Here is a 26,140-nt window from a genome sequence, read left to right as displayed (position 1 = left end):
CAAATGCACGCAACCACCTGCACTTCTGTTCACATTCACCTGTAAGGAATTCCCCACAAAGCAGATATATGAGAGCACTTTAAATTCAACATATCCAACACAGACATTTTCCATCCGTATGCATCGCTGCAACACTTTCCATCAGGAAAAACACAAACATGGCTCAACACAAAACCACTCCTGCAGGAGAGAAGCTCTGATGTCAGCCTGAACATGATCAGCTCAATCAAGATGTGGAAAAAAAAAATAATCATCTTTTAACTGCAGGATAAAACATTACACTTCCTCCCATAACAGTGTGAAAATGCAGATGCTTTAGAAAGAACAAGCTGAATATTACCACCATCATCTCTCTGGCACAGACTCAGAAGTTCTTTAGACATATAAAAAAAAATGTTCCTGTGTTAGTACACATTAGTACAATATAACTCCACTTTCACCATGAGCTATCTGTCACACACAAGTATCTGTTGACATGCTCCTTAACATGGATATTATGTTAGGGAGCCTTTTTAGCCAACTCCAAATTATTCCGCCGGTCCCTTTCCTGTGGTGGGTCAGGGCTGTCTGAAGCCATTATTGGTAATGAATGTGGAGTCCTACTTTAAAAGGTTCGGGCGTGTAAAGTCACCTAAAGCTGACTAATGGAATCCTGCTGACACTGAATGCCAGGGGCTTTTACCACCATCCCAGAATGGGGGGTTTTGGAAATTTACACCACAGACATAATGAACTATAAATGTAAACCTTGGAATGCAGCCGCCCACGCAGAAGCTCGGAGATATTAATAGATACGGGACATCCAATATGCTGGAAAATCATAAATTGTAGGATAGTCCATTGTGTGCTTTCAGCACAAATCCTGCTACTTGTGGCTTATTAGCACAACGGCACAGAGAAATGTAAACATGCCTTTGTATTTCTGAGGCACAAGCAAAATGATTAAAGGAGCATCTGTGAAAATATGTGTAGAGCGTTTGCTAGAGGTTCAAAATATTCTGAGTTTGTTAGTGCTGCTACACTTTGTGCCCTGGGAGATGGGCCTCTTCAGCAGGTTCACAGGTTGTGCAGAAGCATGCAGAGTGGCCATTGTGCTTTGTCATTTCACAGGTGACTCACATCACTACACTCGAGCATGCTGGAGGCAGAGCACTCGGAGATGCTTGCGGCATTCAAAATGCATGATTTTCAGCCTAGTGCAAACAAATCGCTTTAAAAGATCAGTTTAATCTATTTCGAGCTGTTATTATGAGCTGGGAGAGTTGTTCAGATAAAGAGACTGAAGCAGGGTTAACATCAGTGTGTTGGACAACTCTTCACATACTTTACCCACCGTGAGAGCTGTCAACTTTATTATTTGTTTTTATGATACAGTGTGCATACGATTTACAATGCAGGCCACTAAAATAATGGTCAGGGGGTGAACTACCACAAGTCAATCTGCCTCAAATTTTACAGTGATATAATGTAGCACATTTAAAAAAACGTCTAAGTGGAAATATCAGTCATACAAGTCACAACTGCTTTTGCTGTTTGTGTTGAAAGGTTGAGGACGTAAGGCTGCTTCAATCTCCGAGCCGCTGTCATCCGATTCACCCCAGAAATCTATACAAAGAAGAAAAACAACAATGACATTATTCAGGCACAATGTCTACTCTGAGCTTCAAAGGAACTGTTACTGTCTACATCTTCAGAATAAGTATTTTAATAGCAGCCATTTCTATACTCTCTTTATAAGCATTCCAGCCAGCTCACCTTGAGTTAGATTCACCGTGAGAATCTTAACATTCATAACACTCTTTCACACAGTTACAAATACCAATCAGCTGTAACATTACAACCACTGCCAGGTGAACATCTCTCTACGCTCCATCGCTCCTCTGGGGGAACCTTCATTCCCGGCATTCGCGCCAGTGTTTTCATAACAAGTGCAACAGACCAAGCACTCCCCGACAGCAGCAGCCTCGCCCAACGTGCAAAAACTGCTTCGAGGAACGAGCGCCAACTTGGATTAATGAGACAGATCTATGGTGACAGAAGGGGGCCTGCACATAATGGGGCGGGTGGCTTTAATGCTGCAGCTCGTCAGTGTATGTGTTAAATGCAGATCACTTCAAATTTGGACAATTTCCCCTTCAAGGCCTTCTCCCTATGCATCTGTGGAACACTTGCAGTCTTGTTCTTCTTCACAGGCCTCAAACTTGAGGGTGGGTCTCCAGGTAGGACCCAGAAACCAACAGCAGGCTTTAGCTGAGGAGTCACCAGTTTACAAGCCTGAGGGTGGAGTGTCAAGAAGTATTTTTCTTCCCAACATCCAAAAGAGTCGTGCACGGGTCGGCCTGTCGGTGCAGAGTAGCATCCTGAGACGCCTCAGGGAGAAAGTTCAGCAGAAACTTCAACTGCGGTGCGTGCTGTTGTTTCACCATTAATCAAGTTGGTGCTGCTCGCTGCAAATTAATCTTAAGAACCTGACTTTGCTTCACGGTCATTTTTTATGTAGACATTGTTAAAGGGTACAACTGCATTTACAGAGAAACTTAATCAAATAGACAGTGCTTTTATGAAGCTTAAATTTTATAATAATTTCATGTAAACACAAGGAATTATAGTATTTATGGCGATCCCATTTGGCGTCGTTGACCTCTGTCTGACACCGTTTTCACTTGAAGGAAAAAACTTAGTGTATACTCACCTTTTGATTGCGGAGTAGAACGAGCCTTTGAGTTTGTTTTCTCTCTCCTGGAAACACAAAGACAGTTACAGCCTTGTGAAGTTGTGACCTTAAAGCTCTCTTTGAGAAACATTTACTTTTTCACTGCTAAAAAAGAAAAAAATAATATTTTTTTTTTATATAACTGTAAAAATCAAATGTGTGAAATGCATCAATTCAGATATCAGCCTTTGTAGTCGGGTTATGGACTAAACACAAACTAGGCAAAGCAACACAACAGAGAACAAACAAACAAAAGCACCCATTTAATGCTGCTGATATTTGGTGACGATGCACTCGAGGCAACGGCCTTGATTCCTATTCTTGGCTCTCGTGATTTTGCCATGTAACTGTGTATTCACCTATTTAGCATTTTGTGTACAAGGTGAAAAGGGTAAAATAAAACAATCTTAATCTGAGCGTAATAAAACATAAAATCCAGCCTTATAGGCTTACATATACCTCTACCACCAAACCAGACTTCTGTGAGGAGACCTATTTAATTCAAAAATATATTTAATGGCTGGAATCATCACGGCAAAGGGAACTTCCTTGACTCCTGTTCTAATTGTGCCAAAGGACTTCCACAAGGCCTTCTTTATTCAAAAACAGTCCAAAGACAGGGTTGCCAGGTTCCCATAGCTCTGTCGATATCGCTATGTAAATGTGTGACCTCCGAAAAGGCTTTGATCTACCTCGATGCATATGCAATAAGGCCCCCGTTCCACTTTTAAAGGCCTCCTCTTTAATTTACATCATCACAGAGCCTATTCAGAGCCCCACAATGTGTCCTCCTCATCGCCCAGGTTAGCATACATATCCATACTGCTTATTTGTTTGGATCTTCTATATCTGAATTCTTTCCAGTAAAAAAGTAAAAAAAAAAAAAGATGCAGAGTTTTAAGCAGAAGAAAAACCTGTCGCGTGGTCCGCTCTTCCATCTGCATCAATTCAAACCCGTGACCTCTCTGATTGTCACCCTCTCAATCGCCCTCATTCCCTCATCACTCCCTCTTGGCACATGCGACTGTACATTGAGTGTAAGGACCAAATTACTCTGGCTGCGTTCCAGTTGCTATTTTCCAAACTTAAGACAGAACGAAAGAACAAAGACGCACCTCCCATTCCTAACCGTGAGCAGATTGCTTTCCACTACAAGCTCTATACCGCACAGCCAGTCCAATCATTAGCATATAACCTTTACATTTATATGCTGATAGGACTTCCTACAGGACGTTTGGATGACTCCTGCATCTGTTCAGAAAGAATACTGAACCTCTGGCACTTAAAATGCAATAAAATCAAAGCGGGGAAGCAGTCGGGAAACAAAGGAGCGAAGAAAACAAAAGCTGTGACCCAAGGACAGAAAATCAGCCTGCATGCAAGCTGATGGTGAGCTACATATAAGGGCTGTGCATTTAGTTTGCAAAAATGTGCTTATTAATCAAAAATACCTCAGTTAGGTAAATAAAGGGCTACGCAGAAGGCAGATTTTTTAAATTTACACTATTTTGATTCCCAAATTATTGGAGGTGCTGTTTTTGGTTTGTAATAGATCCCTATACTGTTTTTAACTGTACTAGATCATCCAATGCTGACATACATTATTATTATTATTTAAATAAAAATAATAATAAAAGAGAAAATCACAGCATGTGGATAAATTCATTATGTTTGTGCTAAACTCACATTAAAACATCTCCTGTCTGTATAAAATGATTTTGAGAAATGAGAACAGGATTTATTTCCCTTTGTCTGCACCATGGCACAAAAGTCATGATGGACACAATGAGGAAACCCGACTGTTATCATCATTCAGCTTTCTAAACTGAATAAGGGAGAAAGTAAAAACATTAAAGCACAACTGAACTACGGGGAATAGTGTATCCATTTACAACTGTTAGGCAACAGATCTCAACCAGAGCCTGCAGCAGCAAAAATACAGCAATAATCTATACCATTACTTCCTCTCCTTTGCCACAATAATAGCTGTTACAGCGAGTAAATTGAGCTTTTCTTTTCTCGAACTTCCCCCTCGGGATGGGAATGGTCTATCAGCTGTTCCACTTCAGTGAGGGACAGGACTGATTTCAAGACAGGGCTATTACCATAGAGAGCCCAGCCTGGATCTGACCTCACCAATCTAATATTCAGTTTCCATAAACATTTATGCCAGTTCATCTTCTGCTGAGTTTCCCTTAATTGAGGCAATGATCTGAATATGTAAGACTGGGCTGGCCACTGTTTTACAAGCTCTGCTACACAGAGGTGAATGTAATGTGTAAAATGATGCAAATTACAGCTATTGTAATGTTTCTTTTTTCAACCCCTCACTCACTCGCTTCTCCTGCCCTTTGCAACTGTTTCATATTGTTGTTTATCTCATGTTTTAACAGGTTATTGTCTGCTCTGCATAACTGAGTTCAAAATAACCTTTAAAAAAATATATATATATTATATATATTTATATATAATTTACACACACACACACACACACACACACACACACACACACACACACACACACACACACACACACACACACACACACACACACACACACACACACACACACACACACACAGAGATGCTGTCACCTGTCTTTGTTTTTATTTTTGTTTTTTAAATTTATGGTTACATTTTTTGGTAAAACCTTAATTAAAGGTCCAAAATTTACATAATTTTTTAAAAATTATACATGTTAATTATTTCTATTACATTTCTATTAAAATTATTTTAATTTAAAAAATGCATATTGTACAAGCCTGCATTGTAATAACAGGCAATGAGAGAATATCAATTAATAAAAAAAATACAATTATGTTGTGACATATTTTAAGTAGAAGCCATGTTTCTGATTGATCCGAGGTTTTCCCTTTAACGACTTTTCGTAACATTCTGCTCTCTGTGCTGTTTCACTGCTTTCCTTTTTTCCTTTGCAGTAGTGGCCTGTGGTATTACTTCAACAAGTCATATACCAAATACAACCAAAAGTAGGAGTTACAGCTCTTGGCATATAAAACATTTTCATGTTTTTAAAGCAGCACAGAAAACAAAAGCTACAATCGCACAATAACTGAAGTAGCCTGAGTGTGGTAACCTTTGTCATAGTTACATGGTAATAATGCATTTCCTCTAAGATAAGGATAAAAAAACATCTTCACACAGAACATACTGAAAACTGCAGCTAAAGTCTTCTTAGAGTCACTGCAGCTGTATTCCACTTACAGCCCTTCAGTCACGTTAGGAGCTATGAGGACTATCAGAAGAAAAAAAACACTTACCAAGAATTTAATGCTGCTGCTGCTGCTGATGGACAGAAAACTGCTTTTATTTTTCCTGTTTTTTTAAGCCACCCACACACAAACTGTAATAACACAATAGCACTTTTGTGCAAGAACAATCATGATACCACATTTTCTACATACAGAAACCGGATTAGTGAAATTGAATAGTGAAAAAATGGGTGGATTAACAGTGATTCACTTATATCAGAGTACCTGGGATTTCTGCAACTTCTTCTGAGATCTGATCTGAGATCTGATCTCTCTCTCTATTTTTTTAAATCTGACTACGTTTGGCTTTGAGAGCATCTTCATCCAGTTTAATTTAGTATTTCTCATTTGGTACTTCCTTCTGAAACATTAAAAAAAAATCTACTACAGCGAATAACAGAAAAACGCAGGTTTGGCAGGTTAACCCTTTAACTGAACCTCGTTCATGTACTGCAGCTGGACAGAGCCGAAAAAATACATAATCACACACACATTCATCCAAAATTAGAGTTAGGCTACATCCATGTTCTTAGACACACTCAAGGTGTATTTCACTTATAATCCTGCAGTTACATTAGGGGAAAAATACTGTAAGAGGAAATAATGCTTACCAAGCATTTAACATAGCCTTGCCAGCAGCTTGAAAACTGCTTTTATTTACCCTGGCTTTTTTTTTATAAGCTTCTGCCACCCACACACAAATGCTAATAGCACAATAGCACTTTTGCGCGGCTGTGCTTGTCTAAAGGTAAAGGGAGACCCATCACCTCATCATTCCCATCAACTCCTACTCCCATCCCAGCTATGACCCTGCAGAAACATTGTTTAGGCTCCGTTTAGATGTACTCTAACAGGCCTGAATGGTAGCAGGATATAGCCCTCAGTGGGGGCAAACAGTGAGAGGCAACTGTGAGTGCACTGTGAGTGGGCGCTCTCTAACATGTGAGTGCTCTCTGCTGGCAATGAGTAAGTACTGCAACTCAGAGAAAGAGGCACTGGGCCAATGATTTCAACACGGCGGGCTCTCCTCCTGACTGGTAGCAGTCTAGTGGAGACAACCGGAGTAAGGGACGGCTGAAGGGCCGATCAGGTTTGTATGCATCATCTAAGCGAGGGTGGACTGAAAACTGCTGGCTTGTCCTACACAAACACACAGCAACAAATATCACAATGATGTAAAGAAAACACAGGGGAATAAAACAAAGATGTGAAATAAAACGCCACCAGAAACATGCAAATAAATGAATCCAAACAGCTTAAAACAACAACAACAGAGGCCACTCTGAGGAAAAATATATGTGTACCATTTGGCTTTATGGATCTTGCATCAACCTAAATAAAACCAAAGGTTAAAAAAAAAAAATTAAGTGATCACAAATAAAATGAGCAAAATTAAACCCAGAAAATATCTGAAAGACAGCTTCTTAAAAGAGCAATCAGGCATTCATTAGTTTCAGAGAGCCGGTGCAGCACAGTGACCTCCTCTGGCTGGAGTCTCTAAATGCTGCCTTTATCTATTCACAGCTGGTGGTGGTGGGGGGGTCGACTAATGCACTGTCATATGTTTACAAACAGGAGGCAACTCTGTTTATCATATTATCCCCATAAACACATTTAGAAGAACAGATCCAATAAGCAAAGGTGCACCTCGGGCTCCAACCGTTCCGATACCTTTGTTTGTGTTCACGAACTCATTTTTAGATTCCATATTAGAAACGTCCCACCTATTAATACTGCTTTGTCTGTTACTGTCTCTCCATGCTCTCTGTCTCCTCCCCTCTTCTCCCTCCCTCTCTCAGCTCCGGTCCCTCTCACCCCTCCATCTCTCCTCCCAGTGAATTGTTACAGATTCACACAGCCTCCCTGTGTATGTGTGAGACACACACACACACGCAGAGCTTCTGATTTTGACACACTGAATGATCTGAGGTCGAATGCTTGAGCACATCCTGTTGTCCAAAGCAAAGCTGTAAACCACTAATTGTTGAGTCAAGGTTTTTGTCAAGCAGGCACTAGGCACAACAATCATCACCCCGTCTGATGGCTGCAGATTTTGTTTTGTGTGTCTGTGCACATGTGCTCAAGCATTTTTTTTTTTTTACCCCCCTCAGGATCAAAAATGGGGGGAGGTGATGGAGGGGGGGAGGGGCATAAAAAGGTATTTAAAACCCCCAAAATAAAAACAAGAAAGGAGTGCCATCTGAAATGCCTACAGTAGAAAGGAGCACAATGTTTCTTTGCACGAGAGGAAGCAGTGGCATGCACTCGCATACAAAGGGGAACAAGTGGTCTTTACATGGAGTGCAGCTGCTTATTAAGACTCACTCCTTCGTGCATTATTCCTTTCATCCCCACTCAACCACAAAGTGATTTTACTTTGCTACTCACAAAGACAGCAAAAGATTTCTAATGGACAAATCCTTAATAAATGTTGCAGATCAGTCGCTTCCCTGCGAGTTATAATACAATAAACAGAACATTCCATAAAAGTATCTAACTGAAAGACACTGTGTGGGAGAGAGCGAGGAAAAGAGAGACAGAGGAGAGAAAAAAGAATATGAAAGACCCCGATTCTCTCCAACTTCATAATAGTGAAATGAGCACATATAAATGCGTTAAGAGTATCTCTTTGCATCTTGTATAGACTGCATGTATTTAATCTGTAAAGCTTATTAAGGCCCTAGTCATTGCTATGCAAAGCAGCACCCAGTGCTTTTCTCTCGCTTTTCAGCTGAGTGCAGTGTTTGGCCAATAGGACTGGCCCCCCGCCTCTCATTCCGCATTCATAACATGCAACATTTGCACAATGTATCTCTCAAAGGCCCTGAATAGAAGGCCTTAATACTCATGTAAACAACTGCAAACCAATTACTTAATGAATCGGGCCCACACATAATGAGAAGCCTCACAAAGGGCTATAAATGCATTTTTTGCACCAAAGCCTCTGCTTTAAACTACAATCCCTCTGCTGTAGTCTAGGCTTAACTGGCAAATCATAATTATTGTCTAAGACAACAGAGAGGAAGCCATTTTTTTTTTTTATTTTGAGTCCAGCTCCATCCTCCTTTTGAAGTCACTCATCAGCTCGCTGACAAAATAAAGCAAATAATTAACACAGACGGGGGAGAAGAAAATACAGAAGGACAGAGAGGAAGAGGGGCAAACCGATAGAAAAAGGGTAAGAGAGCGAGGGAGAGTGAGACGCAAAGGGAAAAGAGAAAAACGGGGCAAGTGCACGCTGCAGTGTTACGCCTCTGCTTCAGTGCGGGGCTTCCAGACCACTTGTGAAAGCAATAAAGCGCAAGAAGTGACTGTTCTAAGTGGAACGCTTACATCTAAGCACGGAGGGAGAAACGGAAGAACGGCCGTATCAGGATACCAACTGGTTAAAAACACGTTACAGCCGAGTCGTTTCAAACACTACTTTAAATGAAGTTTAAAGTAAAAGACCTGTTTAACAACAAGAGTCAAAATATGCTCCCTGCAATGAAAGACACTGAACATTAAAATAAACTGGAAACAACAACACTGAAAAAGAGGAAACAAAATGTAGGAAATCTCAGTGACTCTAAACTGCCCGTAGGTGTGAATGTGAGTGTTGTCTCTCTGTGTTAGCCCTGCAACAGGCTGGTGACCTGTCCAGGGCGTACCCTGCCTCTCGCCCTTTCACAGCTGGGATAGGCTCCAGTATGAAACACCTTTGACTTTACGTCTGTTCGTCAGCTTTGCTGAGCACCTGCATTAAGTAATAACTGTTACTCTCAATCCATTTGTCACTAAGTCCTTTCCATATCTGCCAGCCCAGCTCCTCCTCCATCATCCTCAGTGGTTCCACCACTGTACTGTGGCCCCCTCAGCTGACCCCCCCCACCCTGCCTCAGCATCAGGGATTTATAGATTTTTAAGATGTTTTTAAAAGCTACAGAACACACATTATGTAACTTATCAGCCTAAAAACAAGAGACACAATTTACACACATTAAAACTGCCTGAAAGGCTTAGTTGAACTGTTATGCTGGTGTTACATAGATAAACCTGAACTGAATGCTATGATTTAATTTTACCTCCAGCTGGTGTCCATCCACTTACACTGACTAATTACAGCAGACTACACCATGAGCTGGGTTAACTCTGACTCTGCTCTGTTGTATAGTCTGAGTCCTGCCTGTTTAAAAAAAAAAAAAAAAATCACTGCTTTAGAACTGAAGTTAAGACAATTTAATACTTTAAGGGTCAGTAAATGTGTATTCAGGAGATTGTCAGTTTATTTAAGGATCCTTAAATAACCAACCAAAGACGTGCTTGGTGCTTCATTCTAGTTGGAATAAAGTGCCAGGCATGCATAAATACCCATTTTTGCAATTTCACTTATGTACACAACTTGTGTCTCATAACTCCTCGTGGCATTCTGTTTTTCAGTCTAATTTCTGTTCTGCAAATTTTGTTTAATCACAGATATTGCGTGCTTCCCATGCACATTAATGACAGAGAGACGGGCACCATCTGAGAGGGTCTGGGCCCAAAATTGGCTCATGTATATTAAAGAGGTTGGTCACCCGGGCTGGTAGTGGCAGACATCAGCAGCTATGGGGACCACAATAGAGCCAGGCCATTAGACCCTTCCCTGGGCTAATAGGCAGACTGGGAGCGCCTGCTTGCCAGGCCAGGGAGATGCAGACTTCAGCCCTTGTGTCAGCATGGTGCCCAGTAATCACATGAAATCAGAGAAGATTATTCCTCATAACGTTTACCCAGCCATTACTAGAGCCCAAATGGTTTGCAGTGAAGAGGTGCTCTGAGGACCTGACATGCAATTGCAGATTTGATGAAGTCGTGTTGATATTCAAATGTAACTGTGGTGGTATTAGTTTCCACCGAGCTGTTTATCATTAGATGTTCTTTCCTTAAGCACTCACAGCTCTGATTTGACCAGCCTAAAAATGTTTCAAGGGTGAAAAATATACGGACATTTGTCAACACTTGAGCCGTTTCTCCCCAAAACGGTTAGCCCCCGATTCTCTTCTTGACATGATATGTTTGCATTTTGACAACAAGCCCAAAGACAGTTTATGGCTCCAATTCGTTTTTGTGCTAGCCGATCTGCTTTTGAATTCGAAAACGTGGCTGAACCCAGCAAACAGTGAGTAAGAGGGGCTTTAGGGACCCTTTGTCTTTGTAAGCGAGTTAATGGGTGGCACCCCCTTGATCTTATGGAAATGAACAGGGAATTATGAGAGCAGCCATGCAAATGTACATCAACCACTTTGGTGTCTGGTGGCCCATTTCGTGTGGCCCGTTGAATAATAACAATGTTCTTACCCAGGGTAAGGGTCTTGATGTGAGGAGCTTTTGGCCCTCCGCAGGTCCTCCTCGTGGCCACGATTTATTCCTTAAAAGAGCAAACAGGGCCGGATAAAACCATCTGATTTCTTGATTGATCTCAGCACAAGTTCATTTACCATGTACATTTATACAGAAACATGTAAGGCCTGTAGCAGCTCCTCAACTGTGGTCCTGGGGTCTCTTGCTATCATGAGTGAAGAGGCCTGATATTTGTTAATAATCCATGTGGCCTGCACTCTGAATATGACACAGCTGAAATAATTAAAATCTGTGACTGCAGATGACGTTTTTATTGGAGCTAAATGGGCCAAAAATGGGATTTGTTGGACTTTCATTTAGCATAGACATTAGTCTAGAAGAGAACTGTTTTTCCTCATGTCCATATATTTCCTTGGTAACCAATGATTAGGCTCCAGTTGTTCCCTACTTGACAGGAAGAGTGGAGCATATCCCTTACCTGAGAGGCTATCCTCCTCCTCCTCTTCAGAAATCTGCTGCCTTTCCATCATGGCTGATTGTTTAAGTAACTGATACGCTTTTGTCTCTATTTAGGGACACACATGAACACACACACACACACACACAGTCATGGTCAAATATTTGCTTAAACCCCAGGTTCCCAACTTTCACAGGTTTTTGTGTTTGATGAGACAACACGCTTCGGCAGCTTCGTTTTTTTTTTTGGTTTCATCGCTGAACATAGTGGGCGAAACACTCTGCTCATTCAGCTAAACTGTTGATTCAAGCCGACAGCATGTAGCAACAGTTTCCATGAGACAGCAATCAGCATCTCACATTATCTCAGCATCCCCTAACAGGAAGGGAATGATTGATTTTCTGTTCCAAAAAAAAAAAAAGAAAAAAAAGAAAACACTTGTAATTACTTTCCGTGACACTAAAAAAGGCATCATATTTGAGTGGAGCAGAGAGACTGTGCAGGCAAAAATCAACAGAGCAGAAGTACATGATAAATGGGCTGTTATCTCAATGATGTTACAAAAAGTACACGCACAAAAAAATCAAAGGATAGCGTAAAAATTGTGATCTTCTATGACCAAGTCCCAACAGTTTTAACTTGGATTTATAATAAAAAATATGGCTTTTAATCATTTTTAAAAGCCATACAATGTGTACAGTGCATAACAATCTCCACTATTATTCCACCCACAGCACTTTATACAGCCACTGCTTTTACACGTAGTCTAAAAAAAAAAAAAAACCCCACCAAGTCTACAGACGTGCATGTTTTGGCAATTACTATCAGTTCCAAGGTCATGGTATTTGATTGTGACATTGATGTCGCTCAGCACAGCAAAATCCTTCCCTTGCAAAATCTTTAGTCAAGTTTTTTTTTTAGCTGGTTATGTCTCTTTTGATTAAGTGTAGCGATTGGAAACTGGACTCATTTTGCTGGCTGTGCACCTTAGGGATGCGGACACATGAAAAACCCAGTAGGAAATGTGATAGCCAAGGGTAATATAGGATTGCTTTACATTTCAGAGGTGTAGCTGAGGGACGGGCACACCAACTGCTTCCAGGATGCCGTCACATCTAGTATTTTAAGTCCAGCCTTGCCGGAGCATTGTTTAGAAGATAATGAGAACCGATGACAGATCTTTTGCGCTTCCCACCCTGGCGCCCTGACAATTAAAGCGGCCGCATTATGCCGGGGCAGTGAATTATCAATTTTGCTAGAATGCCTGAGACCAGGCTGAAAACACAGCTAGTGTTTTCTCGGAGATAATTAGAGAGAACTAGCACAGCTCTTCAGGTGGGACTTTGACCCTGGCTTCACCTTGATCATCTTGCCTCAGCCATTGTGTAAAAGAGCCCATTATTCACTGCAGTGGGAAGAAAACAAACCACAACATAAGGACAGTGTGAATGCTGGGGCACCGGCAATGCCTTTTTACCTCTAATAGGACCACTTTCCACAGGGCTTTCGTCCTGGCTGTCCTCTTCAGTACTTTGTAGTTCTGTAAGAAAGGGAAGCGCATAGTGAGAAGCAATGGCAGGGAAGAAGGGAGTCTAGGGATAGAAATGGGAATGGGGGGTCTTTCTTTAGCTCTGAAAAGATGGCTGTATGAAAACTGCGCTGTGAGGGATTTATAAAAAAGCTCCATGGTAAAATTGATTTCTTTCATGAAAGAGAAGTTTTAGCTCTCTGCAGAGTTGGTCTACCAAAAAAAAAAGTCTATATTTCTTCCAGTTAATGGTCTTACATATTACTGCACAATGACTTATCACAGCATGGGATATTTGGATGTTTGTGGGAATTAAAACTACATAAAAAAAAAAAAAACTATCTGCTGGTAATAACCAAACCCCATATTAAAGTATTACTAGCACTATTATTCTAATTCTAATTTAACACGCCAACTGAAATTATACCAATAATCTTCAGTGACCTCGGATCTGCTGCTTCTGCAGCGGCCTGGCAGGCGTCACATCACCGTCAGCCAGGAGAGAAGAAGGAGCGCGTACAGAAGATAAGTCGCTCTCGTCCTCTGCTGAGGGGCACTCCTCACTGGACCGGGACAGAAGTGTCCTCAGCAACACTTTGGCCTGCGAGCAGCACAAATTAAAGCCACACTCTTAATTGTTCTCATTTTGTGGAGGAAGTGTCAAATTGAACTCTCGCCGATTAGGCAAGTCATTTACTTTGGCCATGGCTGCTCGCACAGAGGTGCAGCTGTAACGCGTGTTCAAACGCCAAGAGAAAATAACTTCAAATTGTCTCACTCGTTCAACTAAAAAAAGATTATTTTGCACACTTTCGCTCCCGCTCTCCCTCTCAATCGCACTTTCTTCTCACTCTCCTCTTTTCATCCATGAGATTAGAGAACTGCCTAAAGAATGCAATCACCCTGGTGTTAATGTGCAACACGTTCCAGATATCTTCCCTCTTGGCTGAGAGGATTGAGACAAACTACTCTCTTCCTCCCACTCCGGCTCATTTTTATCTCTGTAGAGATGAGGATACACAATTAAGAGGAGCTGTTCCAGGAGATGAGGAGCAGGGAGATGCCACACACCGATTTCCTTTCTCTCCCTTTTCCCTCCCCCATATCAAATCCTGCCATCACCATTTCTCTTTTGTGATCAAAGACTGCCTCTCAGCCTCAGATGGCCATTTGCAACTTTTAATGAGCACTAATATGGAGGGGATGATCAGGAGGATTTTGACAGTGACAAACTTTAAGTACATTGTAAGTTGTTATCAGTAGGTCACAGTGATGATTGACAATGTACATGCTTTCATTTGCTGAAGGAGACGAGACGCAAACACACACAATCTGAGTTTGCCACTTGGTATTTGATGCTGCTGCACAATAAAAACTGTCTTGATCCTTGTCCCCGATATCCCTCTTTGTTCCTTTTTTAGATTTAGCCAAATGTACCGTGGGTTGAGGGCTCTCGCAGACCCACTGCATTTTAAATATCAATGAATGCAACTGTTAGCACTTGAATATTCAAAGGGCCTCTTTGAGTGTGTGCATGCGAGCTGCATGCTCCCATTTGTCGGAGTAGCCAGGCTGTGTGGCAAGACGTGAATGGAAATTTCTGTTTTCTCTTGTGTGTGGAGAGTAAGCTGTTGTGTGAGAGGACAGAGAGGAGAGAGGCATAAGGGGAGAGATGGAGAAATGGGAGGAAGAGACAGAGAAATAGATGGAGACAGAGTGAGAAAGATAAAGGGAGAAAAAGATTTCCACTCAGGCTTTTCCTCATGTGCTTGGATACAATGATTTAGATGGCAGTACCCCTCTCCCTTTTGTCAGTTCATACTTTTAAGAGGCTGTACAGTCTCCCTCTGTGCCTCTCTCACTGCCGCAGCAGCACTGGAGCAAAATCTCCAAACCACAAGAACCCACATAAGATGAATTCACAAAAATTAATAATACAAAAAAAAAAAAAAAAAACCCTGCATGTGTAGAACAGTCGATAGCGGGACTGCTGACATATCTCTTGACATCATCTTTGAGCTCTGAGTGGGAATATTCTTTGTAATTTCTTTCTTTGTTTAATTGAGCATGATCCACAAGGTCAATGAGTGGGAAATTTAAAATAATCCCATTGAGTAGAAGGTCCAAATGGCTCCCTCATTCAATCAGACCCAACTGATGGCTATACTTTTGGCTAATACTAAATTAAAAGCAAGTGTTTCTCAGATGAATACGCCACATGAGATGAAAGAAGCCAAGCTGAGGCTGTAATTTGCGATTACAACATGGGTCAGGGTTCCCCTTCTGTCTAGGTCAACGTGTGGAGCAATCTGACGAGCAGGAGGCCAGGGCTTACTTTCGAGCACAAGACACAAAGAGGGCATTTAGCAGCGACTGCACTCCTCCTCAAAAAACACGCAAAAGGAACAAGTGAAGAAACAAAAACACTCGCTTATTTGGAAAGGAGAGAAACAGAGGCCACATCTCTGTGTGCCGATATCTGCCTGCTTTTTTGGATGCAAGTGTGTGTGACCTCCTGTTTGTGCTTGTGGCTGCAGTGTACGAGCCTTCGACGCTACCTGGTGGCTGTAGGTGGCATGACGGCTCAGCAGCAGCGGCGTGAACAGTTGGACCAAGCGCTCAGTGCTGAGGACGCGGCGCTCCTTGAGCACAAGGGCGTGCTTGAACCAGCGATCCCACAGCCGAGCAGCATTAGGAGGGAGGCTGGCGCTGTGGCGGGGATGGGGGTGGGATTAGATGGAGAGAAACAGAGGCTTTGTTACTGAATGCACAGTAGGAAATATGAGCATATATACAATTACACCCACACAGAGTAGCAGATTATTTGATGATCAAGAAAATTGAGGAAGCTGAAAAGTTTGGAGCACCTTCGGTATAAAACATTTCTCAGACTGCTTCTTCTGAGCAGCCTTCTTAGAAAGGGTGCTTTCTGTGTCATCCTAAAACAACTCAGAAGCTATGGATTATTAATGAATTTCAGTTAACACTGAATGGACGCAGACAGCAAAATTGATTCGGGTTGAAAAACTGAATAAAAGGTCAAGGTCAGCCAGTAGGCATCTCCAGAGGAAAGAGGGGGACACGGCTAGATGTGTTTCTTTGAATTGACTATATAGCAGGAAAGGTCTCAGTGAAATCAATAGAGTAGTGAAGCAGAGCATGGATTTAGCTCAGAGTATAACTACTCATTATCCAAAGGACTGGAAGTCGCAGATAGGGCATTTTAATTTACTCATGACATTCACCCACGCAGTGTTACCGTATGAGGTGACACCAAAGATGACCTTTTACATTTGTGGACAAGGGAGACTGTATCAAATAGTAGCATGAAATATTTCTGTGACTGCTGTAAGTGCACGACCCTCCCCACAGTCTAGTGGGGGAAAAAAAATACAAAAAAATAAAATCAAATGCACACACAGCTACGCGCACACACTGTGAGATGGTTCACTTTCTTGAAGAAAAGAAGACAAACATCTATTGAACTCTGCGGCTTTCAGAGCGCTGATATTTGTGCTCTGAATGACTCCATTATCCAAGTGTTACAAGTAGATGATTACACAATACCCAAAATACCACAAGCAACACTTTATCATGTAACTATATATAACAGCAACTACTACACATACACACACATATACGTTATTTTGACATCCTCATAATGCAAAAGAAATGCCAACAAGTGAAAACAGAATATTAAATAACTCAAACAACTGCAGACATAAAACTCAGCCTGATATTATGATTTCCACTTAGCTCGAAAACCACGAATACAAAACTGTACGTAAACACACACACACACGCACGCACGCGCACACACGGGCTGATGTCAGTTTCTAGTAGACAGACCAGGAGCCTTACCTTATTTCATTAGGCTCAGCGCTGGACTGATGAGTACACACTAGATCCCGCGGTAGCAGGCAGCCCTTTTCTGTGCTCCATGACAACCTCTGAAGCTCACGAAGGACGACTGCCCCACATGCTTCAAGGTCCTCGTCATTCAAGCCCGCTCCATCGTCACAAAGGCTTCCCAATATATAGAGAGCAGTCAGCTATTGCCATGGAGCTCTGGGCTAAAGTACACAGCACACATCTAACAACGGCTAATGCTTCACACATGCACACACTGCAAGCATAATCATGCACATCAAGGCACATGCACTACAGCTCACACAATATCTCAGCAGTTCAAGGTTACACCTGGGGTCGCGACATAAAATGGCCCAAGATGTTACTGGAATCATTTACACAGTAGTGTTTGTATAGATGGGGACACCGGGTTTCAAACACGTGAGCAAAGCTTACCTTTGTTAATCATTTATCCATTTATGACATAGAAAAATGTTCCCCACACTCTCTGCCTAACAGTTACTACAACAATCCCATGTGTTTGAGAACCCCTCAGAAATAAAGACGCATGCATGGTGGTAATGACACTTCATCTAATGTGAGAGCCCTTGGCAGGAGGATATGTTTTCCTCATCTGCACAAACTGCTCCATTAAATAAACATGTGCAGCAGCATCTCATTCAGACAGGGGGAGAGGAAGTTTAAAAAAGTTTGAACAAAGATACTGAGGCTGTACCTGATTATTCTGCTCAGCTGCACTCCATCAGCAGAAGAACGCCCATACACACCGGCCTGTTCGCTGTGGAGTCGTCCTTCAATGCTGTCAAGCAGATTAAAGAGTCCTTCCTGGGAGAGACTGAAAAAGATGCACATTAATTTAAAAAAAAAAAATATGGAGGAGGTCATGTGATCAATAGGTCTGCCATTTCTCGAAAAAACAAGATGCTATTTGATCCAAAAATCTATGATACATTTTTCTGGGCAATTTCCTTGAGGTACTCAAGGCCTGCTGGTCATTAAAGTGCTGCTGCCACAATACACAATTTCACCAGTTCACTGTGTCTGCTGCTGGCGCCACATGTAACACAAGGTCGCGAGCGAAAGCTCGACAAAACTAGCATTCAAATCCGGAACGCACACCAGCAGCTGTTTGCTGCCAAATTAAAATGTGGTATCGATTATAGCTGGTTAAACTGCAAAAATAATGTTCAAGACGAGTAATATGATAATACAGTTAAACTCCATTACTGCCACAACCTCACACTTAAAAGTGCATGGAAAGAGAGGGGCCTCTGCATGATTTCTTTTGGTGAGAGATTTACACTTTAATCTGGTCCTGTGTGCGGCTGCAAAATGAGAAATGGATGCCTAATGCATGTGGATATTGAGAATCCATCTCTTTCTTGAGCATTAAGCTCTGGGTGGCCCTCATTGAATTCTCCCAGAAACCCCAAGCCGAGAGTTCCTAAGCCCCCTTACATAAAAAGAGGCCAAAAAGAATTTATGACAATCTGTAATGGGCTCTTGGGTTAGGGGTCAGCAAACAATTGCTCCCTCTTTTTTGCAGGTTGTTTCCTGGTAACATCCTGATTAAGCTGGCAGCTTGAATTATATCCATGACTTTCTGTAGTGTGCAATCCATCTGTGCCAGGTCCTCTTCAGTGTGGCTGAAGTAGAATAGGCAAAAGCTCTGTCTTTTTTTCCCTTTCCCTTATTGCCAGTGTGGGCCTTGAAATAGTCATCTTTCTCTTTCCACTTTATTTATCAATGCTCTTCAAAAGGAGACCTTTAGAGAGTGAGAAAGTGAATTAGTTGTGTTTTCCTGCAAACCTCTCTCTCTACTGTATTGTTGCCGGCTTTCGTGTCAAGGTCTCTAACCTCACTTTAGATGCTACTATTGTCCGCATGTCAACATCATCAGGAGTGTGTTGTTAGCCAGGAGGAAGAGGTCAGCCTCTCTGCAGCAATATTGCTCTACAGCATAGAGTTGTGACTCTGGGGTGATTTACCACACGGAATGGCCTCAGCATTGAGTGACTGGTGTCAGGTGAATCGCACATCCAGGCACAAACAGCAAATGGAACAGACAAAGGACGCAGAAAATATAACCACAAGTAGTAAACACACACCAAGTGTGGTCATATCTGGCTAAATTTGGGATACGCCCCAACCACACTGTCAGAATTCAGCTCAGAAATTAATGAGTAAAAATTTGCAAGACTTTTACTAAAGCAGAATTAAAGCCAGTTAAAAGAAGCATACCTGAGGAACGCCCTGATGACACTGCAATTACATTTTTATAATCCTGCAATGTTAAAGCCCCATCTCCGGGCTTAATTGGGGTTTTTAAGAACCCAGTGTTAACTGTCACCAATCAATCAAACCCATCCTGCAGTTCAGAGACAACATATCTGACAGCAAAGCAACACTGAGGGCATTGTGATGGGTATTAAAAATGAAACTATACAACATTTCAGCCTGGAGGAGAAATGGGTTGTTTTTCCCTGACTGCGGGGGCGATATAAACTTTAACCTTAAGAGAAATCGAGAGAGAAAGAGGGTGAGAGAAACAGGATAGAGACGGGATACTCTCTGAGCTTTACATCAAAGCCTCCGGTTTTCTCCTCATACAAAGAAGCTCTCCGTGTTAACAATGAAAGCTGCAGCCAGCACCACTGTCTACCCAGCGCGGTCTGACTGAGGCTCCTCTGGGGGTCATGCTATAAAAGTATACCAGACCACACAAACAGCCAGGCACAAACAAACATGCAGCAGAGGGAAAATATAATCCTCCGCAATATTTTTGATGCATACAGGGAGTAGACCAATTAAAAAACAAAGCCTTTCATACCAATAATGCTCAGGAATTACTATTTATTTTCATAATTACAAAAAAAAATTAAATAGTATTTGAGAATATAGCTCATAATGTGGCCCAGGGACTGAAAGACTGCAGACATTAAACACTGGGGTTTTTCCTTGAGAGTACAGTAAAGAAAAAAGTGCACACAAAATGAAGGTTTTTTTTTTTTTTAAGAGCATAAGAGGTGCTGTTCATAAAAGACGTGATATTGTAGGGAAAATGCAAAGGCTCTGCGTGCAAACATTCACATAGGATTTTCTGTGGCTCTAACCCCATCCAAAATGATCCTTCAACTCAGAGGCCATCATCACGCTAAGGATTTGTGGCTGTAAGTGCTGTCCACATGCCCACCCCTCCACAACACTCTATGGTGCCACAAATTTCCTCCTCCACTGGGGACTTCCTGAGGTCTCTCAAGCAGAAAATTGCTCTGTTACAGCATTATCTTGGATTATGGCAATATTGTTGGTGACAGGTCCTGAGCTCTCCCTATAAGATGCATCACTGCCACCGCGGCTGCTGCTGAACTACAGAGAGGACGGTGGCATGGACCGTGACTCCCACAATCCTCTCTGTCAGCTTCAGATGTGAAGGTGGCAAGGAGGAGTTTACAGTGTGTTCACTCACTATCATCAACAGCCCTCTGTGGTTCGGCACGGCCATGCAGAACATGCTCCTCGCTTAGCTCACTGAGCTTTAAATCTCGGGGAGGAAAACTGCTGACTGCTCTCAGCACATTTTGAGGAAAATGTTAGTGTTTTTCTTCACTGACCCACTTTGAACATTTCAGACAACAAAGTGCATTAATCATACATACTGTACCTTTTCAAGGTCCCCACCGGAGCTTCGCTGCTGAAGTGGAATGTTTTCTGGGAGCGATTAGAGCGCAAAGACGACGCGAGGCCGTGCTGGCTGTGATCACTCCCTCCATAAGGAGCATTACTCTCAGGTGCCCCACCTTCTGGTAGATCCTCCTCCAGCTCAGATTGTGTCAGAGAAACAGTCAGATCACTAGCAGTGCTCTCTGACAGCTCCACGTCTGAGCTTGGTGAGCTCACACTCTCACTTCTACCTGGATGTAAATATACAATGTAGTATGACTTGGCTCACAAAAAATTGCTTTAAAAGGTTCTAGCAAAGACGATAAAATACATTACAAGGTAGCTGGCAAGAAAGATATCACCGCATACCTGCTCTCTCTTCAGCGTCTTTTCTCAAAGTGGTTTTTAGCATCAAATGGCCATGACCCCTCTCTTCATCTTCCATCACGTGTGCCTCATGAGCCACCTCTCTGGTGTCAGCGTGTTCTGCAACGGAATTCGTAGCCCTCGGCGGGCTGCCAGGAAATGGATTCTTCTCAGGCCCCGTCAAGGTCACCAAAGGTGAACGTTCCCGTTCATCATCACTTCCAAAAGCCACGTTGCCAGCTGTGCCTGTTAGGGCACGAACAGATGGGAGCAGCCCCATCATTCTTTCATGTTTGTCACTCAAATTACCGTCGTCAGGGGAATCGTTTGAGCCTGAAATGTCATCTGATAAATGTTCTTGGTTGCTGGCGGCTTCCTCTCCGCCAACTGTGAAGTCCTTCAAAAGGCCACTTGGTAGACATTCGCGGGAGTGCAGGCTGCGATTGGGTGAATGATGCAGTCCTTGGTGTGAGTGTACACTTGTGGTGCCAGCCTCAGCGGCAGACCCTCTGGAGGTCTGGTGGCCCATAAAAATTTCCACTGGTGCTTGTGTAAAATCCTCAGCTGGGTGAGAGAGGTAGCTGTCCCGCTGTTGTGTATGAAAAGCTTCAATCTGCACTCATCAAGGAGACGGAGAAACAATATATTCATTTTATCGACTAAACTTTTCATTACCTCATGAAACATTTTCTCTAGGCATGAATATGGATTGTTTCAAATGTCAGAGTTCTTGTTTGAGTTAAATAAGTGCTATTTTGAAAGAATTTCAACTCAAGTATGCTAGCTATCCACTTTAGAAATTTGAATAAATGTAGCTTATTTAGGCCAAGGTCAGAATTCTTTTTGCAACATTTTTCAAAAGAATGTCTCAGGATCAATGTTTTAACTTTTAATCTTATTAGAAATCCTTTAGACAAGTTTTGATTCATGTCTGCAATGTCACCAAGGGCGGGGAGAGAGAGGAGCAAAAAAGCCTCCCTCCAAACATAATAACAAAAAGCATGGCTTCTGTTTCTTTTCTGATAAGCGTCTTAAATACCAAACAGTTAGCTGCTTAATAACATTCACTGTAAACCATGCAGCCTGCCCAGCAGATCCACAAAGTAGGTAAAAAAAGAGGAAAAGTTAATTTCTTGGCTGAGTGATTCCATCGGTAGCTGCAGGGCAAAGTAGAAAGTGTTTCACTAAAGTAGCAATTGATTCTTCTATCAATCTGCGGCACGCGTGTGCTCTTCCAAGGAATGTATTAAATATGAAAATCATATCCCGTTATCATCTGTCTCCAGCTTTCAGCCCGGTAAGCTTCCCTTAATGAATGCTGCAGCCTGAGGGACATGCACACTGCCAGCCAATGGCTTGTATGCATAATGGAGTGACGGTACCATTTTGCTCATTACAATATCGACAGGCTGAGGGGGGTTTTGCACACAGTTACAAGTGACTGCTCTAGACAGCATGCTCCAAGTTATTATGAGATGTCTTAGACATTTCATCTAAAAGAGCTTTAACTGCTTTAAGTGAAGGGAGAAAGCAGCTATGGGCTTGAACTACATCGCTTGTACAGATTCAGCAGCTAGGATTAGACACCTGTGTTATTACAGATACACAGTTTAAATGTAGACTCTACAGATTTACCAGGCATAATGTCTACTTTCCTTTGTTATTCTAAACCTGAAAACACAGCCTGATAGAACTGAAATTTGCATAAACCTTGTAAACATTTCAAAAAAGAAACAAGTGCCATTTATCAAGCAAATGCCAAAAAAGTGTCAAACAAACAAACAAATAAAAACAGAGAACATGGGCGACGTGATCCATAAAGGATGTGATGTGTGTAAATCACACGATACTGTTGGTGGAAAAAAAAAAAGATATTCATGTTTTTATGTTGTTCGGCATACCTTTGCTGGTTTAAGCTCCCGCTCCATTTTCTTCCTGGCTTCCATAAATTTGGAAATCTTTTTTAAACAGTCAGCCTGTATGAAATAAGACTGAATTAACACTTAAAAGCTAAATGACATTTTTAATATTCAACAGGCATGTGTCATGCAAACCTAAGACAGTGCTGTGAAAGTGCTGCTGAATATTATCCGGTGTTAGGTGGTTATGTGGCGTAAAAGTGGAAACCCAAAAAAGGGAAACAGCTGAAAGCAACCCCCCCAGTCACAGAGGCTTTTCCTAAGTGAGGCTCCTCTGTGCAGATGCCGACACCCCTCATGGCAGACTCACTGCCCTGCTCCCAACTCCAAAAGAAACTTCGCCACACCTTTTCATTGCATTCTCATTTTGAACATACAGCACAAACACTACCGATGACAATTACAATAAAATCTAGATAAATATATATGCAAATCAGCGAGCAAATATGTGCTCGCTGTCAGTTTGAAAAATGTGTTTTTCTTTGTACCAAAAACATCACAGTTAAACTGGGAAACGCGTGGGTGATTTTACACAATGAAGCAGAGTGCAACAGGACAACCAAAATAACAGCAAACATGTAGGACTCATAAAGCATCAAGAGGAAATAAACCAACTGCTTGAGGGGAGAGAATGGCTAAATCTCTGGAGCACTTCAGAGTCTCTATATTGGGCAATTAACTCTGTGAGTCATAATTAGCCAATTTTGTTAATTTGATATTAAGCTGTCAAGCACTGTCGTTGAGTTTTAAGTGATAATCTGACTGGCTCATTGTTTTCTCCCCCGTTCATTTGCTTGTCATGATAAATTGCACAGTTTGAGTGTTTACTATTGTCACATCAAGCCATTCCAAGCAAATGTCTGCTCTGTTAAAATTACAGCAAGGCATTAAGGCAAATGAGTATCAACAACATGCTCATTTATAAAACTGCAGTGCTCCTAAAAATATATATATATTTTTTATGTATACCTGCACATGCATGGACTGTGAAAGTATATTCAGCTAACCCTTAGACAATAATTAATTACTGCACGTGAATTCAAAAATTTCAGAATAAAAGTACAACTGTCAAATCTGATTCCACCTCAGTGGGTGGAGTGTTTGTTCATAGTAAAAGCCTGCTTTCAGTGTGACTCCATAATGAGGAAAGCTACTCCACTGAACAAATGAACTTGAGCGAGTGTGTGTGCGAGAGAGAGAGAGAGAGAGAAAGAGAGAGAGAGACAGAGTGTGTGTTATACCTTTTGTTGTAGAAGGGGGCCATGGTCAGGACTATATTCCTTCATGCTAATTTCTATGCACTCCACATCTCTCAGAAGCTCAAGGTTTCTCATTTTCGCTCGTGCTTCCCTGTCACAGATTTCCTTGAGATAACTGCGCAGTTTGGAACACTTTATCTGTAAGCTGAAGGCAGTGGAGAACTATTATTCAAAAGAAATATTATCTTAGAGCATTGTCAAAAAATAAGAGCTAGGCTTCTCACAAGAAAAGGTTAAGCACAATATGTTTTACATTTAAATCTCATTCTCACCTCGCCCGTCAACCTAAGCCCTGCTGGTTGGACCTGGCACTTTGGTGTTTATGAGAGATGATTTACATAAAAATACAAACAAACAAACAGTCTGTTCTGCTTAGAGGACGAACTGCGCATGTACATATTTTAGCTGAACAAAAAAAAATAAAAACTGACACATGAAATAAAGACTGATTTTTATTTGCTCCAAGTTTAAATAAAAACTTAGCTGTGGGTCAATATGAACACACGGGACAATTTCCAAATCAATTTAATATACAGTGACCAAAGTCCACCTACATATAATTGGATATTTAACTTAAAGCAATCAGAGACTTACAGTCTTTTATCAGATCTGGAGTAAACAAACAGCTCCCTCTCCAGCTCCAGCCTGCGTCTCTCCCTGCGCGCGCGCGCACACACACACACACACACACACACACACACACACACACACACACACACACACACACACACAGTAAAGAGGACAGAAAGTCTTACAGCTGCAGCTCTAGGCTAATTACTGGAAAACACCCGTGTAACCCACCGAGTGACCACAACGCGCATGCTAACGTAGAATAGCAACTTTCAAAAAGCGCTAACTTTGTGGCAATTTTGGCCAACATTAACGTGCAAACGCTAACGAGTCACTGCGTTTTATTCATCCTCGGGTAACAATCTCACAGTGAACAGGATAAAGAACTAGCATCTGTTCATCTCCGTGCACGCGGACTTCGCTGGGTAGCTAACCGGCAGGATGAGGCTATCACGCGGCAGGAGCGACAACTCGAGCCCGCGGTCTCTCCCGGGCCGCGCTCTTTTTAACAACAACAGCGGGAATCCTCACCTTTCGTGCATGCTCTGCTGAACTGACGTTATCCTTTCGTAATATTGGTCATCGCTGCGAGCCGAGCTTGCCATTTTCGCCCGCTTTTGGCGCTGCTGCAAAGCCGAGAGGAAGAAGAGACAGAGGGGGGAGGAGGGGGAGAGGAGGGTGGCTGGTGTTTACGTTGGTTACCATGAGCACCGCTTCCCAGAATTCCTTGCGGATAAACACAGACCACGTGAGCTCCGGTTATAGCTAACTAGAATTATTATTAAAAAGAAAAATCCCACTAAATGTTGGGTAAGAGTCTTTTTCAACATATGTTGATTATTTGCGTAAACAGAAAGCCCCCTTATTTAGAAAGTCGTACAGATGTATGTAAAGGTGCGTAAATGTCATTTCTGTTTATTTATCGTAGTTTCTAACCTGACTGGGACAGATACCAGCCATCAAATGTCTTTTATTTGATAAGCGCTCCCTTCTCTGTCAGAGACACACTGATGTCTGATTTTCTCTGATGCTTGCTGTATATCATCCCCAGATGTTGTCTTGCATTATCAGGGTTCATCGCTGACATTTCTCATAATGTCATGTTTTGACTGACTCATTTTCTCAAAGTGACAGCACTACATGTCCTTACTGGGAACCTGAAATTGACAGCTCCTTCAAATGCACATCCTAATCAACCAAT

At 42.0% G+C, this 26,140-nt stretch overlaps 1 protein-coding gene across 9 annotated transcripts; it reads right to left on the bottom strand.

Annotated features, from left to right (window-relative positions):
- Positions 1-1,302: 1,302 nt before the first annotated feature.
- On the bottom strand, positions 1,303-25,639 carry kiz (kizuna centrosomal protein). Of its 9 annotated transcripts, XR_004021742.1 has the most exons (16): positions 25,471-25,639; positions 24,964-25,026; positions 24,352-24,514; positions 23,093-23,167; positions 21,195-21,804; positions 20,827-21,076; positions 17,878-17,997; positions 17,154-17,318; positions 15,851-16,001; positions 13,737-13,893; positions 13,242-13,304; positions 11,786-11,872; positions 11,305-11,374; positions 10,050-10,150; positions 2,693-2,739; positions 1,518-1,605 (listed from the first exon to the last, which is right to left on the bottom strand). XR_004021742.1 is itself a non-coding variant. In XM_030759105.1 (15 exons), exons 1-15 carry the CDS (start codon positions 25,542-25,544, stop codon positions 1,502-1,504), a joined length of 2,199 nt encoding a protein of 732 aa, XP_030614965.1. In that variant the 5' UTR covers positions 25,545-25,639; the 3' UTR covers positions 1,303-1,501. The 9 variants fall into 9 exon arrangements, 5 of the variants coding, with proteins under 5 accessions (XP_030614965.1, XP_030614968.1, XP_030614967.1 ...); XM_030759105.1 differs by lacking the exon at positions 10,050-10,150 and having other exon boundaries at positions 1,303-1,605; XM_030759108.1 differs by lacking the exons at positions 10,050-10,150; positions 25,471-25,639 and adding an exon at positions 24,642-24,680 and having other exon boundaries at positions 1,303-1,605.
- Between the last annotated feature and the right edge of the window lie 501 nt (positions 25,640-26,140).

The sequence above is a fragment of the Archocentrus centrarchus genome, chromosome 22 (genome assembly GCF_007364275.1).
Source record: "Archocentrus centrarchus isolate MPI-CPG fArcCen1 chromosome 22, fArcCen1, whole genome shotgun sequence".
Classification (NCBI taxonomy): Eukaryota; Metazoa; Chordata; class Actinopteri; order Cichliformes; family Cichlidae; genus Archocentrus; species Archocentrus centrarchus.
This window is presented reverse-complemented; position numbering and strand designations above follow the sequence as displayed.